Source organism: Macrobrachium rosenbergii, chromosome 37 (genome assembly GCF_040412425.1).
Source record: "Macrobrachium rosenbergii isolate ZJJX-2024 chromosome 37, ASM4041242v1, whole genome shotgun sequence".
NCBI lineage: Eukaryota > Metazoa > Arthropoda > Malacostraca > Decapoda > Palaemonidae > Macrobrachium > Macrobrachium rosenbergii.
The window spans coordinates 18,486,537-18,506,207 of NC_089777.1; the positions used below are offsets into that span (position 1 = coordinate 18,486,537).

Consider the following 19,671-nt stretch of genomic DNA (forward strand, 5'->3'; position numbering starts at 1 on the left):
TAATTACCAGTTAAAAGTAAAAAACTCGTTAATCGTCAGTGAAAAGATAAAAAATCATTAATCAGTAATAAAAAGAATAAACTCATTAATCATTTGTCAAAACCAGTAACAGAAACAAATGTATCGGAGAGAATATAGATGAATGAAAGTGTCTTGTCCCCAAGTAATTCAGTTTAGGTAAGACACAGTTCATCCCAATCAGAGATTACCAAAGGGGAACTCACTCTCTCTCTCTCTCTCTCTCTCTCTCTCTCTCTCTCTCTCTCTCTCTCTCTCTCTCTTACGCACGCCCTCTCTCTCTCTCTTTCTGTCTGTTTCTCATACATACGCCCCTCTCTCTCTCTCTCTCTCTCTCTCTCTCTCTCTCTCTCTCTCTCTCTCTCTCTCTGCCCTCCCTCACTCTCTCTCTCTTTCTCTCTTCTCCCTCTCTCTTTCTGTCTGTCTGTCTGTCTGTCTGTCTCTCATACACCCTCTTCACCGATTCCTACCGAACCCCTCCCTCTCTCTCTCTCTCTCTCTCTCTCTCTCTCTGTATGTGACCCTCTTCACTGGTTCCTCTCTCTCTCTCTTTCTCTCTCTTTCAAAGCAAGCAATCACACACCCTCTTCAGCAGTTCTTCCCGAATCTCTCTCTCTCTCTCTCTCTCTCTCTCTCTCTCTCTCTCTGAAGCAAGCGGCAATCGGAGGCGGAATAGACACAGGCCTCCTTTCGTCTATCAATGGTTTATCCCCTTTGGAAAGGATTTATTCCGGGGCAGCAGCATTCCTGGTATTGCTCCTCGGCAAACTCCGGTCCCTAGATTGCCCGGTAAATGTAATTAGAATTTACATAAAATCAATTTAGATAACGAGCGCTAGTTACGCTCGACCGGGCATTACAAAGAGCGAAGGGTATAAAGCAAACGAGAGAGAGAGAGAGAGAGAGAGAGGGAGAGAGAGAGAGAGAGAGAGAGTCGTTGATGCTTTAAAGTGTTTCGGGGTCCTAAAACGATTGGCCGTTGTTGCTTCACTGAGACTGAGTGGTAATGTTCTTGTAGAGCGATTAAGCTGGCGTAGTAATGTTTCGTTTTAACTCGGATTGTTTTTTTTTTTTTTTTTTAATATTTACAATAAGGTACATATCGTAATTGTAAATTATGTAAGTTTAGTCCTTTCAATAAAAATAAAAAAATCGGATTTTTTTTTACAATATGGTAAATATTGTAATTGTAAATAATGTAAGTTTAATCCTTTCAATAAAAAGTAAAAAAAAAAAAATCGGATTGTTTTTGTCGTGGAGATATTACGAAAAGTTGAATCTTTCGTTTATGTCCAAATGAACAATATTTTTTCCTATTGTAAAAGAGTCTAGTGTTTAAGTATTTAATTTGTATCCACATTGAAAGTTTGTTTTATTTGTGGAAGCTTTCATTTATGGCCAAAGCAAGAATATTCTTTCTATTTTGTAAGAGTTTATCGTTTAAGACTTTTAGTATTTAATTTGTATCCGCATTGAAAGAGTCTTTTATTTATATCTATTGTAAAATGACATTTTCCTGTTCTAAAAATCGTTACATTCTTTTAAAATATTTCATTTATATATATTCGAAAATAAAAATATTTTTTCTATTATTTCGCTTAAGCACTCAATTTTTATCCAAATTAAATTATTCTTTTATTTATATCTATTGCAAAAAGATATTATCCTATTCTAAAAATAGTTAAATTCTCTTAAATACTTAATTTATATATATAGAAAGTAAAACTGTTTTTTCAATTATAAAAAGTTTATCGTTTAAGTATTATAATTACATCTAAAGTACAAATATTTTCGTCTATAAAATAAAGTTTATCTTTATGCAAAATAATTTTTTTCTATTGTTAAAGGAGTTTATCGTTAAATCTTTCATTTACGCCGGAAGTGAAATTATTTTTCCCCTTTGAAAAAATCTCATCGTTATGCAAGTGTTAAAATATATACAATTCCTTCAATCCCTTTGTATAACTGGTAATGAAAATACCTAAATATTTTCAATCACAATGTTCAATAAAACTCAAGGATATTTTTCATATTTTTCTTTTTTCTGAGTCAGAAAACTATCAATGTTTTGGACCAAGAACCTCAGTGAAAAGTGAATTTCTTCTTAAGCTTTAAGCTGAGATTAGTGAGATAAAATTATTAATTGAATCCATAAATTTTAGCCCGAAAGAAAATTGAATTTTTTAAGCTCTACCTTCAAAAAATTTGGGGAATATTTGAAACAAGTAAAATAATGCGCCGAAGTTTCTTCGGCGTTGTCGAGTTTTCTGTACAGCGTATATTCAAGTCCATCGAAAACAGATCTATCTTTCGGTGATCTCGGTATAATGCTGTATGAACCGCGGCCCATGAAACTTTAACCACGGCCCGGTGGTGGCCTGTCCTATATCGTTGCCAGACGGACCATTATGGCTAACTTTTACCTAAAATAAAATAATAACTTCTGAGGCTAGAGGGCTGCAATTAGGTATGTTTGATAATTGGAGGGTGGATAACCAACATACCAATTTGCAGCCCTCTAGCCTCAGTAGTTTTCAAGATCTGAGGGCGGACAGAAAAACGCGGACGGACAGACAAAACCGGCACAATAGTTTTCCTTTACAGAAGACTAAAAATGAGCAAATGAACAAACACAAATGGGTAACATTTACCCATACATTTGCAGATGAACAAAGGCTCATTTGCCCTGCCTGAGTAATTCATATCTATAATACGTAGAGACATTTTATAGAATCCTTTGCAATCTTCCAAGTACCGGAACAAAGGCAAGTAAGTAGACTCGTCAGAGAAAGGGGGAACATACCTTTTGTTGACCCAGAGAGGAATACCTAATGATAATGACTATCTCTCTCTCTACCACCATATCTTTGCTTAGAGTAGAAAGATAAAAATATAAAAAAAAAAAACTTTTCTCTCGCCTGTGCATAACAGATGAACGACCTTCTATTTGCGCGCAAACGTGGCAACGCTGTATGGGAAGAGCTGCCGGCAACGCTGCACCGCGATTCGCCTCTAACAAGGGCGGCCCAGTATTTACACTGAAAGAATTTCAAAATGGGTTTAGAATGGGATGGGGCTCTCAACAGACCCCATTAGTAGTAGTTGGGGGAGATCCAAGTAAGGTTACCAAATACTCTTTTTTTGGGGAGGGGCAGATTATTCTCTTTCTGTTAGTTCTAGCCATTCAGAAGGGTAGTTCCGCCTTATTTACACGTCTTCATTTCTTAGAAAGGAGAATATTCTCACCGTCTCCGCGTGAAGACTTTGTCGTCTCCTGAAGAATAGATTATGAAGAAACGAGGTAAAAGATGCGACGAAGAAACGAGTTTTCTGTACAGCGTATAATAGATCGAAAATGGATCTATCTTTAGGTGGTCTCGGTATAATGCTGTATGAGACGCGGCCCACGAAGCTCTCAGCCGGCCGTGATGGCCTGCGCCGTTGGTACCTTCATCGGTGCCAGAAGTACGATTATGGATAACTTAAACCTTAAATAAAATTAAAACTACTGAGGCAAGAGGGCTGCAATTTGGTATGTTTGACGATTGGAGGGTGGATGATCAACATACCAATTTGCAGCCCTCTAGCCTCAGTAGTTTTGAAGATCTGAGGGCGGACAGGAGACGTGCGGACGGACAGATAAAGCCGGCACAATAGTTTTCTTTTCAGAAAACTAAAATGGCCAGGAGACGAGTGTGTGTGTTTACGTCAGTGATTTATTTATCTGTTTGTTCATTTCTTTTGTTGTGAATTCTTTTACCCAACAAGCTGTGTCTGTTATTTGGAACTTATTTAAATAATGTTATAATCAGTTGCTTAATGTTATAATAACTTATTCACATAGTATTATAATCACTTATTTCTTTCAAATGAACATCATATTCTTTGGAAGCTTGAATTTCAAGTCAGTGGCCCCTGTGGTGGGCTTGTTCCATTTGAATAGGGGTCATCATCTGAATAATAATAATAATAATAATAATAATAATAATAATAATAATAATAATAATAATAATAATAATAATAATAATAATAATAATAATTCCTAGTCTTCGAGGGAATTATAAAACACAATTTCCCCGGGAATAATTCATCACAGCGGACGGGAATAATTAAAACAATCACGCGAAGACGGGAGAATGCAAATAAGCAAAAAGCAATGAACAATTCAGAGGATGAATAAATATTCAGTTGTTCAACCCCGTCTCATTCTCCAAGATGGCGTGACGGGGAGCACTTAGACGTCTCGTAGTCTTGTACTGTCAATTATATCTCACGAAAACTAAGGGAACAAAGGGTTGTGTGATGAATAAAATACGGTTGCTGCTCACGAAGGAAGGGAAGAATTATTTTGTATTATTTTCAGTTTTATGTAAAAGAAAACTATTGTGCCGGCTTTGTCTGTCCGTTCGCACTTTTTTCTGTCCGCCCCCTAGATCTTAAAAACTACCGAGGCTAGAGGGTTGCAAATTGGTATGTTGATCATCCACCCTCCAATCATCAAACATACCAAATTGCAGCCCTCTAGCCTCAGTAAGTTTCATTTTATTTAAGGTTAAAGTTAGCCATAATCGTGAATCTAGCAACGCTTTAGGATAGGCCACCACCGGGCCGTGGTTAAAATTTCATTGGCCGTATCTCATACAGCATTATACCGACCCCACCGAAAGTTATATCTGTTTTCGGTGGCCTTGATTGTACGCTGTACAGAAAACTCGATTGCGCCGAAGAAACTTCGGTGGATTTTTTACTTGTTTTATCTAGTCTACAATGCGTATTATTTTTTATAAGTTGTATATTAAACCTAACAAGGAACGTATTTTATTTTTTGCTGTGGGCAAGCCTACGAAACGTATATTTAAATATAAGGGGATATTTGAATTATTTTATCTTGTCTGTAATGTGTAATATTTCCACTGGATTGTATATTATATCTTATTAAGTTCGTCTTTTATTTATTGCTTTAGGCAGACTAATGAAACGCATATTTATTTATATAAGAGAATATTTAATTTTTGTATCGAGTCTATAATGTGTACTATTTCCCCTAGAGTATTATAATAAACTCCATAAGAAGCGTATTTTATTTAATGTTTTGTGCAGATCTTTGAAACGTATATTTATATATAACAGGATATTTAAATACAATCTTCCCTGTAACTCAGTACTTATCAGAATATTTCAATGTGTATTAAACAAACCCCAAAGATAGTATTGACCTTTTTATGAGTTAACTCTCTTACCTGTTACAGAATCTCTATATTTAAACAGAGATTCTCAAACTGGGTGCCGTGGCACCCTGGGGTGCCACAGACAGTGCCTAGGGGTACCCCAAGATTGTCATGAATTTTGTCTTGGCTAGATCATCTCAATGAACATTTGTAAAAAAAACAGAAGTTTGCAGAAGTCTTCATATAATTATTATCAGTGTGTCTACTCTAATTATGTTTATCTAATTCTTCTGATATGATCTTTGTTTGTACAATATATACTGTATATATTTCTGGATGTACGTAGTGCTGATTTTGGTTTGAGTATGTATAACAATTTTATTCATTAAATAAGAAGTTAATTCATTCGATATGGTGGGATGGTGAAGAAGGGGTGCCGTTGTAATGATTGCATTAGTTAGGGTGCCATCACTAAAAAAAAAAAAAACTAGGAAACCACTGATTCTATAACTTTTGTCATGAATAAATCGACCAAACTAATTCCATCTCATTAACTCCATCTTATATAATGAGGCCAATAAACCTAAATAGGCCATTTCATTTTTATTATAATTCTCTAATGCATTATGACGGGCCAATTTGGACTAATCGTTGCCGAAGGATTTAAGTGACTGGCATAACGATTACATTATCTTCACGGCAAAGAAATATAGCTTAATGATTATTTTTCCCCCCGTGAAAGAGGAGAATGATAAAAGTAATAACGGGTCTCATTTTTGCAGAATGGCCAAATGACGAGAATAAGTTTATCGGCAAATGACCATCAGAAAAAGATAAATCAGAAGGCTAATGTATATCAGTGGATTCATAATATAATCAGTCTAACTTTTCTTCTCTCCTTTGTTGGATGGCCCGGGCCTTTGTTAGGAGGACAAAGGATACTTAGCTGGTGTCGTCTTCTCTTTTTCGCGGGGGGGGGGGGGGGCGGCTGTAGGACCTGAGAAGAAAGGAGTGACAGTAGGTATTGTTCGGCTACAACTGTTGTGTCTACAGTGGTCCGGGTGCTTATTATAGGTTGTAGAAGGGTTGTTTAAACTGACTGAAGAAGCGTGAAGGCTTATTAAATGTGTGTCACACAGTATATGTATGTGTGTGTATATATATATATATATATATATATATATATATATATATATATATATATATATATATATATATATATATATATATATATATATATATAATATATATATATATAATATATATTATATATATATTATATGTATACATATATATACACATACATACATGCATAAACAAAAGACTCTTAACCCCCTTCCTAGATACAGAAAACAACGAATGTCACCATACAATCTCTCCAGCATTTAAACAATATCCCTCCTGAAATCAGGAATCATTTCACGGAGATCGACGCCAGTCTTAACTGCTGACTGTTTCTGTAATGGGAGGCAGTCCATCTCTCTCTCTCTCTCTCTCTCTCTCTCTCTCTCTCTCTCTCTCTCTCTCTCTCTCTCTCTCTAAGCCCCTTACTGACCAGGAGGCATCAATTTTACGAGCGCCGTTAAAACTTTAGGGCGATATCTGGTGAAATATAAATTGGCCCTGTAGCCTTTAGGGGTTACAATTTCGACATATTTTGTTATATGATTTTCTGGATACTAGAGATATAATAGAAGGGTTGAGGAGGCATTCTTAGGGATCTGGTGTAAGCGGCAGTAAGTTGTAGTCAGCTATGTATATATATAAATATATATATATATATATATATATATATATATATATATATATATATATATATATATATATATATCATTGCATACTTATGCGCATATATATATATATATATAGCTCGCGCGTGCGTTCTCGCACGTGCATCCACGTCTCTCGAACGTCTCCAATATTTGGCCTTCAAGAGACCCAGCAGCCCTCAGGAGTACGCCATCATAATTTGCAACAACCAATCACCTCAGTAAGTCCTTAGGCCATACTCCCGCGGTTTCGGAATTCCTATATATATCCTTCTCTCTCTCTCTCTCTCTCTCTCTCTCTCTCTCTCTCTCTCTCTCTCTCTCTCTCTCTCTCTCTCTCTCTCTCCCCGTTCACTCGCAGGATAAACAGTCAACAGAAAGGCAACTCGCGAGTTCATATCGCCATGTCAATAGACGTTCAATTAAGTAAGAGAGGCAATCCGTGTTTTGCGTTTTCATGCGCTTGCGACAGAACGCGTCCCCTCTCCCCTTCCTCTCCCCCTTCCTCCTCCCCTCCCCTCCTCGTCTAGTGATGATTGGATCCACCTGTTTCTTGATTTACCTCAGACGAGCCTTTGATTATATTTGCCGAGCGAGATTTGCAAGTCTGCATTTAATGAAGTCCTCCAACCAGCGTCTTTCATGTGGTAATGGATCAAAAAGCGGTTTTCCGTCCTCCTCCAGATTGTCGTTATGAACGCGTCGCCCGGTTAGATGGCTCAGCCGTTCTCCGCTAGCCCGGCTGTGTTTATGAACGTGGCCTAGGACGAAACTGTATTTAATGAAGCTCTTCAAGCAGCTCTTTCATGTGGCGAGGAAAGTGAAGAGCCGTTTTCCGTCTTCCAGATTGTCGTCGCGAACGCACCTGAATCAAATCAGATAACCGTTTTCCGCTGGCCAGAATGTCATTATGAACGTGGCCTAGAACGAATTTCATGTGACAAGGAAATAAAAAAAAAATAGTTTTCCGTCATCCAGTCTGTCTTCATGAACGCACCTGAATCTAATCAGATAAACGTTTTCCGTTAGCCAGAATGTGATTATGAACGTGGCCTAGAACGAATTTCATGTGGCGAGGAAATATAAAAAAAACCGTTTTCCGTCTTCCAGATTGTCGTCATGAACGCGACCGAATGAAATTAAAAAAAAAACCGTTTTCCGCCATCCAGACTGTGATGATGAACGCAGCCTAGGACGCAGTCCCCAGCCCAAAAAACAACATCCTAGCGATGAAAACAACCGCCGGAGCCTTGGGGAATCCTAAAAAGGATCCCAGCTTTATTGCCTTCGTCTGATGCTGATGGCCGAAGGATCAGTGTATATAGGCCCCTCTTCAGGACTCTGCCGAAAAAAAATAAGAAATCATTTCTTGAGTCAGATCGGAAGGGCTGTTGTTTGCGTTCAGTGGGAGATGTTGATGAAGCCTTGCGGGCGAATTGCTATTTTATGTCCGCTGGGGGCGCGTTTCTACTCTCTCCTTTATAGGCTGCGCTACTTTGCAAGGAGCCATTATTCAGGGCTTCGGCATCGTAGGGGGAATAGAATATTAGAAAGTAACGAGACTGTAGCACGAAAGTAGGTATTTTATTCCATTTATACGAGAGCGATGCTGTCTCCTTCAGTCTACGTTTTATCTGCCGAGTTACTTTGGCCTAGATGATTGGATAACTTTGTTTACAAGTTCAGTTCCCGTTCGGGCTCGTGATATTTGTCAAAATCCTTTGATCAGTAGGATTAGGTAACCGTATTTACGAGTGTACTGTTTGGAAGTGTCTGACTGTAAATAACAGGAAAATTTGTATCCATTTTTATGTGGAACACTACGAGTGATGATGTCTTTTCAGTTTGAGAATATAAAAATATATATTTGTTCTTCTCTTACAAGTTCCGATTGCCTGAATTTTTTGGTCTCATTGTTGAAAGAATGTAATAGTTAAACAACTCTTTTCAGTTTGAGAATATAAGAATATATTTGTTCTTCTCCTACAAGTTCCGATTGCCTGAATTTTTTGGTCTCATTGTTGAAAGATTGTAATACTTAAACAACTTTTAGCAAAGTATTTGTTTTGATATTCTTCAGATTGTGATCAAATCATAAATATATCTCTATTTTTTCCTCTGTTTACACTTTTATTTTTACTGATTATTTTGACAAATATATCCTCAAATAGAAAATTATTTCTCACAACATTGTCAGTAAATTTATTCCTGTAATTTTATCAGTTAAATTTGATTTTAATGTTCTCCAAGTAAAAATTATGGTTAAATTTCACAGAGTTATTGAAATTTTATACATCGAGAAGTCATCAAAATAAATGAGAAATTTTGTAATAATTGAAATTTACAACGTAGATTTTCTGCACAGGTTCCCACCAATAAATCAACGTATCAGTAGAAACAAAAAAAAAAGATATTACTGCTTAAAAATACTTATATTAACAGTTATGTTAAATAAATTTAACTTCAAAGAAATTCACTCCTTAATCAACCTCAAGGACCAGTCCTGCCAATTTGACAAAACAATTGTAAATATTCCTCAATTTGAAATGCATGCCAACATCAAATTCCTAATCTGTTCAACTTTCCCAATTATCATGAATTTATTCAGTAACAGGAGAGTATTCCGTTATGATAATTGCAAAAGTCCAGCTTTTCTTATAAATTTCCTGTCGATTTCATCAAGGGATTGGTCGTCCTGTCAGTGTTTATTGGAAATTGAATCAGTTTGTTTACATTTATGATATTTGTCGTTGAATGGTATAAAAATTGGTAAGTGACTCACTTGGATGGAGTCGGTTCACATTCACAGTTCTCTCTCTCTCTCTCTCTCTCTCTCTCTCTCTCTCTCTCTCTCTCTCTCTCTCACGCACACACACACACACACACACACACACACACACACACACACACACACTATATAATCCTGATTACTGTAACTTAATCGTGTTGAAAAAAATTTCCAAATAATAATGAAGAAAAGATATTTCAGTTACAGGTCCATAGTGATTAAATCTCTCTCTCTCTCTCTCTCTCTCTCTCTCTCTCTCTCTCTCTCTCTCTCTCTCTCTCTCACACACACACACACACACACACACACACACACACACACACACGCACACACACACACACGCGCGCGCGCTCACACAATTTAATCCAGATTACTATAACTTAATCGTGTTGAATTATTTGCAAATAATTTTCTAAGGACTTTGTAAGTCCTTTTTAAGTCATTTTATATCTGTGGATGAATGGTATAAACAGTGTTATAACAGCCAATTCTCTCTCTCTCTCTCTCTCTCTCTCTCTCTCTCTCTCTCTGCATCTAAACATTTTTTAAGACATTTTATATCTGTGATGAATGGTATAGACCTTGGTTGGTAACCGAGTTACTTGAATGAATTCTCTCTCTCTCTCTCTCTCTCTCTCTCTCTCTCTCTCTCTCTCTCTCTCTCTCTCTCTCTCTCTCTCTCTCAAAAAATTCTCAAAAAATGGTCAAGGACGTGGAATGATGAAACCTGATTCCGCATCAGCTCAAATTAAATTTCCACGTTTTTTTCATTTTTAGTCTTTCTGTTTTTTGGAATAAAAAGATGACACGGAATTTTTTTAATGAGCGTTCTTTAATTAATTATGGATAAATGCCTTAATTGTTTCATTGGGATAATATTTGGGTAATTTAGAAATATTTTTTTCTTGATTTTATTGTTTTCTTTTATTTTAATATTGTCATAATGTTTGTTGTTTATATGATTTTTTTTTATTAATTCTTGTTTTCTCTTAGTTGTTCAAGGTCAAAATAACTTGAATAATTTGAACTATTTTCTCTCATATTTGAAGATTAGGTATATTGTTGTAAGCATGTTAAAAAATTATTCACACACAAACACACACACATGCATACACACATGCATATATATATATATATATATATATATATATATATATATATATATATATATATATATATATATATATATATATATAAACGTAAATGAAAAGATTATCATGCATATTTGTATATATATGTATGCATGTATGTATTACATTTACATTTTAACAATATCTAAGCTAAAATGGCAAAGCACATGAAACGAGCCCCTCAAGTAATCCATTATTAAAAAAACCACCACCCACCCATATTATCAAAAAATAAAAACACACACACACACAAATGTTACCCAGAAAAACTCGCACCATACTCCTTTCTCCCCAACTCTTTCATTACAGCACATAATTCTTGCTGTTCATCGAATTCCAATAAAAATACCTGACATTCCATTTGCACAATAGTAGTTCAAAGCTGCTTTGTAAACTCTTTGTAGTCACGCTTTCGAAGTTCCGCCAATGTTAACTATTAAAGATTATTCAACATGAGTACCTCGTGAATTTTCATTTGCATATGGGGCACTGATAGATTTACATATTGAGTATAAAGGGAATTTTAACAGTGCACAATTTTGCTAAAATTGGTAGATTGGGGTTGTAACATAAGTTAGTTTTTAATTGTAGCTAAAGATTGTTAGATTTATGATATTTGAACTTTTAAATGGTCTGCCAACATTTGAATATGGGGTACTGATGGATTTAACATTTTGGTTATGAAGGATATTTTAACATTGCACAATTTTGCTAAAATTGATTTCTTGGGGTTTTAACATAAGTTGGTTTTAAAATTTTATTAAAGATGGCTGGGTTTTTATTTTTGAACTTATGAATGGCCTGCCAGTATTTGAATATGGGGTACTGAAGGCATTAACATTTTGGGTATAAAGGATATACTAACAGTGCACGATTTTGCTAAAATTGATGGCTTGGGGTTTTAACATAAGTTGGTTTTGAATTTTAACGAAAGATTGCTGGGTTTTTATAATAATTGAACTTATAAATGGCCTGCCAATATTTGAATATGGGGTACTGATGGAATTAACAATTTGGGTATAAAGGGTAATTTAACACTGCACGTTTGCTGTTAAATTTATAGTTTGGGCTTTTAACATAAGTTTGTTTTGAATTTTTACTTGGATATTTATAATATTTGAAGTTATGAATGCTAGTGTTAATATTGTAGATGTTTAACTAAAAAAAATAGTTTTTGTTGCCGTGAGAATGCTATTTATATAAAAAAGAAAAAACGTATATTAACATTTCACTGACGACTGATTTAACATATAAAACTAACCATTGTCATAATATACTATTATCTATTGTGTACAAAATATAACTTTTGGTCAAAGGAATCTTCAGTATTTTGCTCTATTGGAAATTAAAAAAAAATTGATTGTACAAGTACATAGTACATGTAATTGATACAGGCAGTAATAGGAAACTGAATATTTGAAAGCATTCCAGAATTCGCATGCGTGTGGTAAATGGTTTTTTGTTCAAGGTTACAGAGAAGGTTTTCGTTATATTTGAAAAAAAGGATAAAATCTCAATAACGTTTATTCGTGTTTGGTGATACTATGGTAATGGAATATAAAAAAAATGTATTTAAATTTTTGTATATTGTTTTGTTTGTATATATATATATATATATATATATATATATATATATATATATATATATATATATATATATATATATATATATATATATATGTATATATATATATATATATATATGTATATGTATATATGTATATGTATATATATTAATACAAATTATATATATACATACATACTTACACATGCACGCAAGTGCTCGCACATACACATACACACACACATATATATATATTTATATGTATATATATGTGTGTGTGTATGCATACATGCATGCACGTATTCACGGAAACTCGCAACATACCATGAAAGACCTCTACTGCGGTAAGGAATCAGCCTACCCTCGACCCCCCAAAAAACAAACCAAACGAAAATCTATTTGAAAGCATGAAACAAACCGAACAAAAACATATTCTCGACGAAACCCCAACCTGCAAAGAGGAACGCCTCTGAAAACGGCCAGCCAGCCGCGAGAATTTAACCGGATTCTAATCGAGAAACTCTTGTTTAATCGAAACCTGTCAGAGTTGAGATAGTTTCTGAATCCTCGGAAGCTGCAACTCAAAGGCTTTGGGAAACAAGGCTGCTAAAAGACGTGTTTCCTCGGTGTACGCGAAGGCTGGCGATGATATATAAGGGTGTTTGAGAGAGAGAGAGAGAGAGAGAAAGGAATTTAGTAAAAGATAGTTAAAAGTAAAGAAAAAGGACTAAAGGTATGTATTTCAGAGAGAGAGAGAGAGAGAGAGAGAGAGAGAGAGAGAGAGAGAGAGAGAGAGAGAGAGAGAGAGGTATTTAGTAAAGGATAGCCAAAAGCACAGAGAAAAGACTTGAGGTTCTATTTCAGAGAGAGAGAGAGAGAGAGAGAGAGAGAGAGAGAGAGAGAGAGAGAGAGAGAGAGAGAGAAAGAGAGAGAGAGAGGAATTTAGTAAAAGATAGCTAAAAGCAAACATTAAGGACTCAAAGTATCTATTTCAGAGAGAGAGAGAGAGAGAGAGAGAGAGAGAGAGAGAGAGAGAGAGAGGAATTTAAAAGCAGTTAACAAGAAAGCTAAGACAGAAAACATTATAGGACTCAGAGAGATCTATTTCAGAGAGAGAGAGAGAGAGAGAGAGAGAGAGAGGAACCCTGTAAATTATAGTAAAAAACAAAACGAAAGGAAGATAAGTATCTATCCATCTACATATATATATATATATATATATATATATATATATATATATATATATATATATATATATATATATATATATTTTTACACAGAGAGAGAGAGAGAGGGAGAGAAGGATGAAATTTTTATAGTACAGTCCTCATTTATAGGCCTTCCACCATGCAACCGCAAAGCCCCTCATTACTGCATTCTGTGTACTCTAGATAATTGCAATGGCTTTTTATCTTGGTAACTAACTCGTAATTGGGATTGTTTAATTCAACACAATTAAGTTACAGTGCTCGGGATTATATTGGGGGGAGAGAGAGAGAGAGAGAGAGAGAGAGAGAGATTTATTCACTATGGACCTGTGACTGAAATATCTTTTCATTATTGTTTACAAAAGTTTTATTCAATACGATTAAGTTACAGTAATCGGGGATTATATTTTGTGTGTGTGTGTGTGTGTGTGTGAGAGAGAGAGAGAGAGAGAGAGAGAGAGAGAGAGAGAGAGAGAGAGAGAGAGAGAGAGAGAGAGAGAGAGAGAGAGAGAGAGATATTCAATCAATACGAACCAGTGATTAAAATTATCTTTTCCCGATTTTGTAAAAACCATTGATACCTATAAAAACCTCTTTTAATGACCTCAACCATTATGATATTATTTTCCCTATTCCATAATTCATCGATTTAATTAAAGAACGCGCCAATAATTCCGCGAAATAATTTTAATCCTCTAATAATGTTTCAATTATTAACCTGTTCCCGTACTCTGAATAATTGAATGGCTCTCTTATGTAGATAATTCATTGATAATTGCACAGGCCATTACCCCCTGGGAGGTACATTGTAGCCTCGGTTGGGGGTACTGAGAGAGAGAGAGAGAGAGAGAGAGAGAGAGAGAGAGAGAGAGAGAGAGAGAGAGAGGAATATTTCAACTTTAAGTAGGTAGTTCTCCTGAAATTTGTCGAGGTTTGTAGTATGTTAATTCCAGTTTGTAAAAGTTTTTATTCTTTTACACTTTTACAAAACACGAGCAAAAGATATTCAAAGTTATACTTTATAGCCGTTTAGTATAATAGAAGAATTCCTTTTTAATGGTGTATGAATATCAACATGTTCAATTTTTTAATGGATTTATCGATGGAAAATTGTTACCATATTTTGCACAGAACATATTCCTACTTTAATTCTATTCAAGCAATTCTTAATCATTCCAGTTCTCTTAGATTGTTTTCAGGTTTTATTCTTACCGTTGCGTTTTCCTCATCCTAGTATCCTTTCAAAATAGAGTTCTCAAGTTTTTCTTTGAAAAATTAATCTTACTGCTATGATCACATTGTTCCATCATTCAATTAGTGTATTAGCCCTAAATGCAACTCATATAATATAATATTTATAAAAGTTGTTGCATGCTTCAGTAATCATCTTATATATTTGTTTATTTATTTATTTATTTATTTATTTATTTATTTATTTATTTATTTATTTATTTATTTATTTATGTATTTATCTATCTATCTATCTAATCTTACAAGACACAAACATCAAATTCCGTTCAACCCTTCTCAAGCTTTCTCTCTCCGTCTACCGTCCCGCGAGAAAAGGTTTGACTCCGTACCTACTTCCAATATTTACATAGAGACGAACTTGAAAAATTTAAGCTTCCGCTGCTCTCTCGCGCGCACGCATCGACGACCAGAAGAAAATGAGACGGCCACTGCCGCCATATCGTAAAACTCTTAGGGAAGTGAAGTCTTTCCGACATTTTTTTTTTTTTACCCTTCTCTGTTCCTCCCGGTAATGATATCCGATAAATTTTCACTTAAGCGTCTTAACCGTAAGATAATGCAAATGTTGGCCCGGGGGAAAATGATGTCACAAATAGGAGTTTTGGCTCCTGGGTGGGAGAGGAAAAAACGCGGGTTCTCGTCGTGGGGTTTTTTAAGCTCTGAAAAAATGCCTCCCAAAAAAATTTTGCTTCCTGTAGTTAAATTGTTAAATTATTATATCCTGATGACGACGTAACAGATTAGGAATTAGCAGGTGAACAAAATTATAAATTCATTCATTGTTGTTTTTTATCGAAATCATTCATATAAAAACACTTTCTGTAATTAAATTTTATTGATTCATTTGATGTAGCAGATTGGGGACTAGGAAGTGAAAAATTGAATTCATTATTTAATCGTGACTATAACTAAGTAATTCAGTATTTCTATTTTTCAGAAAATAAATAATTCATACTCTATCTGCCACCTATTCTATAGGAAGATTTAGGGGATATTTGCCTTCTCAAATAAATAAATTTTTTTAGAATGTTAACCGTGAACTATGCTAGAAGAATCTTACTTTTTTTTTTTGGTCTGGGCATCGACTGCTGAAGAATCACATACAATATCTATTTCTTCATCAAGGTTAAAAGTTCTCAAAGTTAAAAGTTCAGCTGCATACCTATGAAATACATGAACAGTTCACCTGATACAGAATAATTATGGAGGAATATCTGAGATTTACAAGCCCGGGATTCATAACAAGGTTCGTCTGATACATGCGGGAGAGAGACGCTGGATACATAGGTATTTCAGCAAATGGAAAGTATTATTTCTATTGTTAATAAGGATCCCTATATGTATCCACCTAATACATGTAGACGAAGCTTCGAAACAGATGAGATCTGTTGATAATTAGACCTCTGAAACGCAAGTGTGTTCGAAACAGTTTCGAATCAAGCTTTCAAAATCAAGAATTTCGGAACACTGCTCCGAGACACGCAGCTCTACAAGACGACGAAATTCATAGACAAACGAAGCTTTAGAACACTCCGAGTCACGAATCACAGCGCTTCAAGATAAGCGAAGCTTCGGAGGACACGAAGTTTCGATGCGAACAAAGCTTCGAATCCCACAAAATAGTAAACAAATAATCAAATAACCTTCGAACAAACGGTGAGTTCTAAAAGACGCGAAGCCTCGAGGCAAACGAATCATCGAAACGAACCCAGCTTCGAAACATACAACACACACGCAGAGTTTAACCAAAGTTTCATCAATGCACGTGAGCAATCCCCCCCGCCCCATCCTGCCCCCCATCCCCCCAAAAAAAAAAAAAAAAAAAAAAACGCTTCCCCAGGGCCAAAGAAGTCAAACCCCCGAACGTTATCCGTCCGACAGCGTTCGATTAAACAAATTAGAAGCCAGCGAGAATCACTCGGGAATTACAACCTTTGTTTGACTTTCGTCCTCTTCTTCTTCCTCTTCTTCTTCTTCCTCTTCTTCCTCCATCTTCTTCTTCTTCCGAAGAACGATTTGTAAAGGGGACGCGGCGGAACTGGGTCACTGGAGCAATCTCTGGCTCAGTGGATCTCCGGGAAATGTTATTAGTTATTAGTTTGTATTAAAAATGGGATCGTTGGAGGTTTGTATTAAAAATGGGATGTGTGTTGGATATATATGTTATATATATATATATATATATATATATATATATATATATATATATATATATATATATATATATATATATATATATATATATATATATATATATATATATATATATATATATATACATATATATATATATATATATATATATATATATATATATATATATATATATATATATATATATATATATATATATATATATATATATATATATATATATATATATATATATATATATACATACATATATATATATATATATATATATATATATATATATATATATACATATATATATATATATATATATATACATATATATATATATATATATATATATATATATATATATATATATATATATATATATATATATATATATATATATATATATATATATATATATATATATATATATATATATATATATATATATATATATATATATATATATATATATATATATATATATATATATATATATATATATATATATATATATATATATATATATATATATATATATATATATATATATATATATATATATATATATATATATATATATATATATATATATATATATATATATATATATATATATATATATATATATATATATATATATATATATATATATATATATATATATATATATATATATATATATATATATATATATATATATATATATATATATATATATATATATATATATATATATGTGTGTGTTCCAACTTCAAATTAAGTTTTTATATTTAAATATACTGAAATTTTTGATAATTCCTTTTTGTGGTAAAGAAGATAAAATGAGACGCTTGACAAAATCGCAAACTTAGGAACATCCGTGACATACACAGTTACAACAATTATGTAAAATAAAATTTCTCCCACTCTACGTATCCATTTCAGATTCTCTTATTTGTTACGCCATCCTTAAGAGCCCAATCAAAACAAGCAAACAAAAAAAAAAAAAGCCCAATATACTTCATCCTTAACAGCCCAGTCAAAACAAGCAAACAAAAAAAAAAAAAAAAGCTCAATAACATATTTGTTCGTCTGACCTTTCGCGATTACAAACAAGTTTATCTCCGATGGTTTAAGGTTCAAACCGTTTTTCCATTTTTTTTTTTACTTTTCATTTCTCCTTCCGGTCCAATAACGTTGGCTGGTTGTATTAAATTTCAAGAGTTCCGCCAAAATATTTTTCCTCTTTGCGATTCTGTGTTTTTAATCGTGCCGTTTCGATTTCACTTGGAAATGTTCGTTTAAAAATATTACGCGGCCTTTTCTTTTTTCCTTTTCGGGGTAAGTGTAAATTTTTTTCCTATTTCACTTGGAAATGTTTTTTAAACATATTGCACGTCTTTTTTTCGGGCGAAGTGTAAGTTTTTTCAATTGTATTTTTTTTATTTATTTCAATTTTTGGGCGGTATTTTTTTTTTGCTTGATAGGTTTGCTTCGAATGAATTTAATTTTTCTAATAGGTTACTTTTAGTTATTCAGTGGGAAGGTAAAATCTTGCGTTGTTTATACTAAATTCGAATGCGATCTGATTCAAATAATATATAAAGTATGATTTTAAATCAAAATCATTTATGATATTTTTCTCGACAGGTGACGAACGTAAACATTATTATGGTCCGCAGACACACGCACACACACATACACACAAGGGGTGGTCTTGCCATAAATGTATCTACCAAATTCCATCCGAGACCATTCAGCCGTCCACGAAGTATCTTACGGAAACTCACACTCACACAAATATACAAAATCTTAATTATTCCCAACAAAAGTAAGATCATTACCTACAACACCGTTTAAATCATTTTCCGTGGCATTGCTGATGTAACATCCATGCCTTATGCCTCCCCCAGAGTGGGAAGTAACGAGAAATGTCGAGATAAGTTTTCATTTATTACAAAATTAATATCTCATAAAATATTAGAAATTAGAACTCATCTTTCGATATAAGTATCTATAGACTGGTCTCATCTCTGTTCATCCCAAAATGATGAAATTATAATCAATTTTATAAAGTTAATCACATACTCATTACAAAGACCAATCCAGTTGGCATAATCTTAAGTACTTAATGACATCACAATTGATCTGTGGCACAGATATGGTGCTATTAATTACCTTGTTAGATAATTAAATAGAATATGGAGGACACATCAACTTAGTCTGATTGGCTAAGTAATAATGAATGAGCCCATTAGTGAAAGCGTCAGAACACAAGGGACGCTGTAGACCAAGGGAAGCCTGGATGAGGGCAATTGAGACAGGATGGTGACGGTAATTGGCATCTTTCCAAAAAGAAATGTATATATAATTCCGTAACGATGTTGACAAATTAATTTCATTCTATAGCTGGCAATGGAACAGTAACAGTTTAGACAATTTTTTTTATAATTTTCAATTAAAAACGAATTATTCTCTCTCTCTCTCTCTCTCTCTCTCTCTCTCTCTCTCTCTCTCTCTCTCTCTCTCTCTCTCTCTCTCTCTCAAGGGGATACCATTAATCCCGCGGTCAACTTTTGTATCAAGGGATTAGGGGATTAACAAGAAATAATTCAGTAAGAGGTTTATGAGCCTTTGAAAAATCCTTCTTG

At 34.0% G+C, this 19,671-nt stretch overlaps 1 protein-coding gene across 1 annotated transcript in view; it reads right to left on the bottom strand.

Annotated features, from left to right (window-relative positions):
• Window positions 1–16,888, bottom strand: part of LOC136825171 (uncharacterized) — a 68,030-nt gene extending 51,142 nt beyond the window's left edge. The window contains exon 1 of the mRNA XM_067081197.1: window positions 16,829–16,888. Within this exon, the coding sequence (XP_066937298.1) occupies window positions 16,829–16,888 (60 nt within the window). The remainder of the gene's footprint in view (window positions 1–16,828) is intronic.
• Between the last annotated feature and the right edge of the window lie 2,783 nt (window positions 16,889–19,671).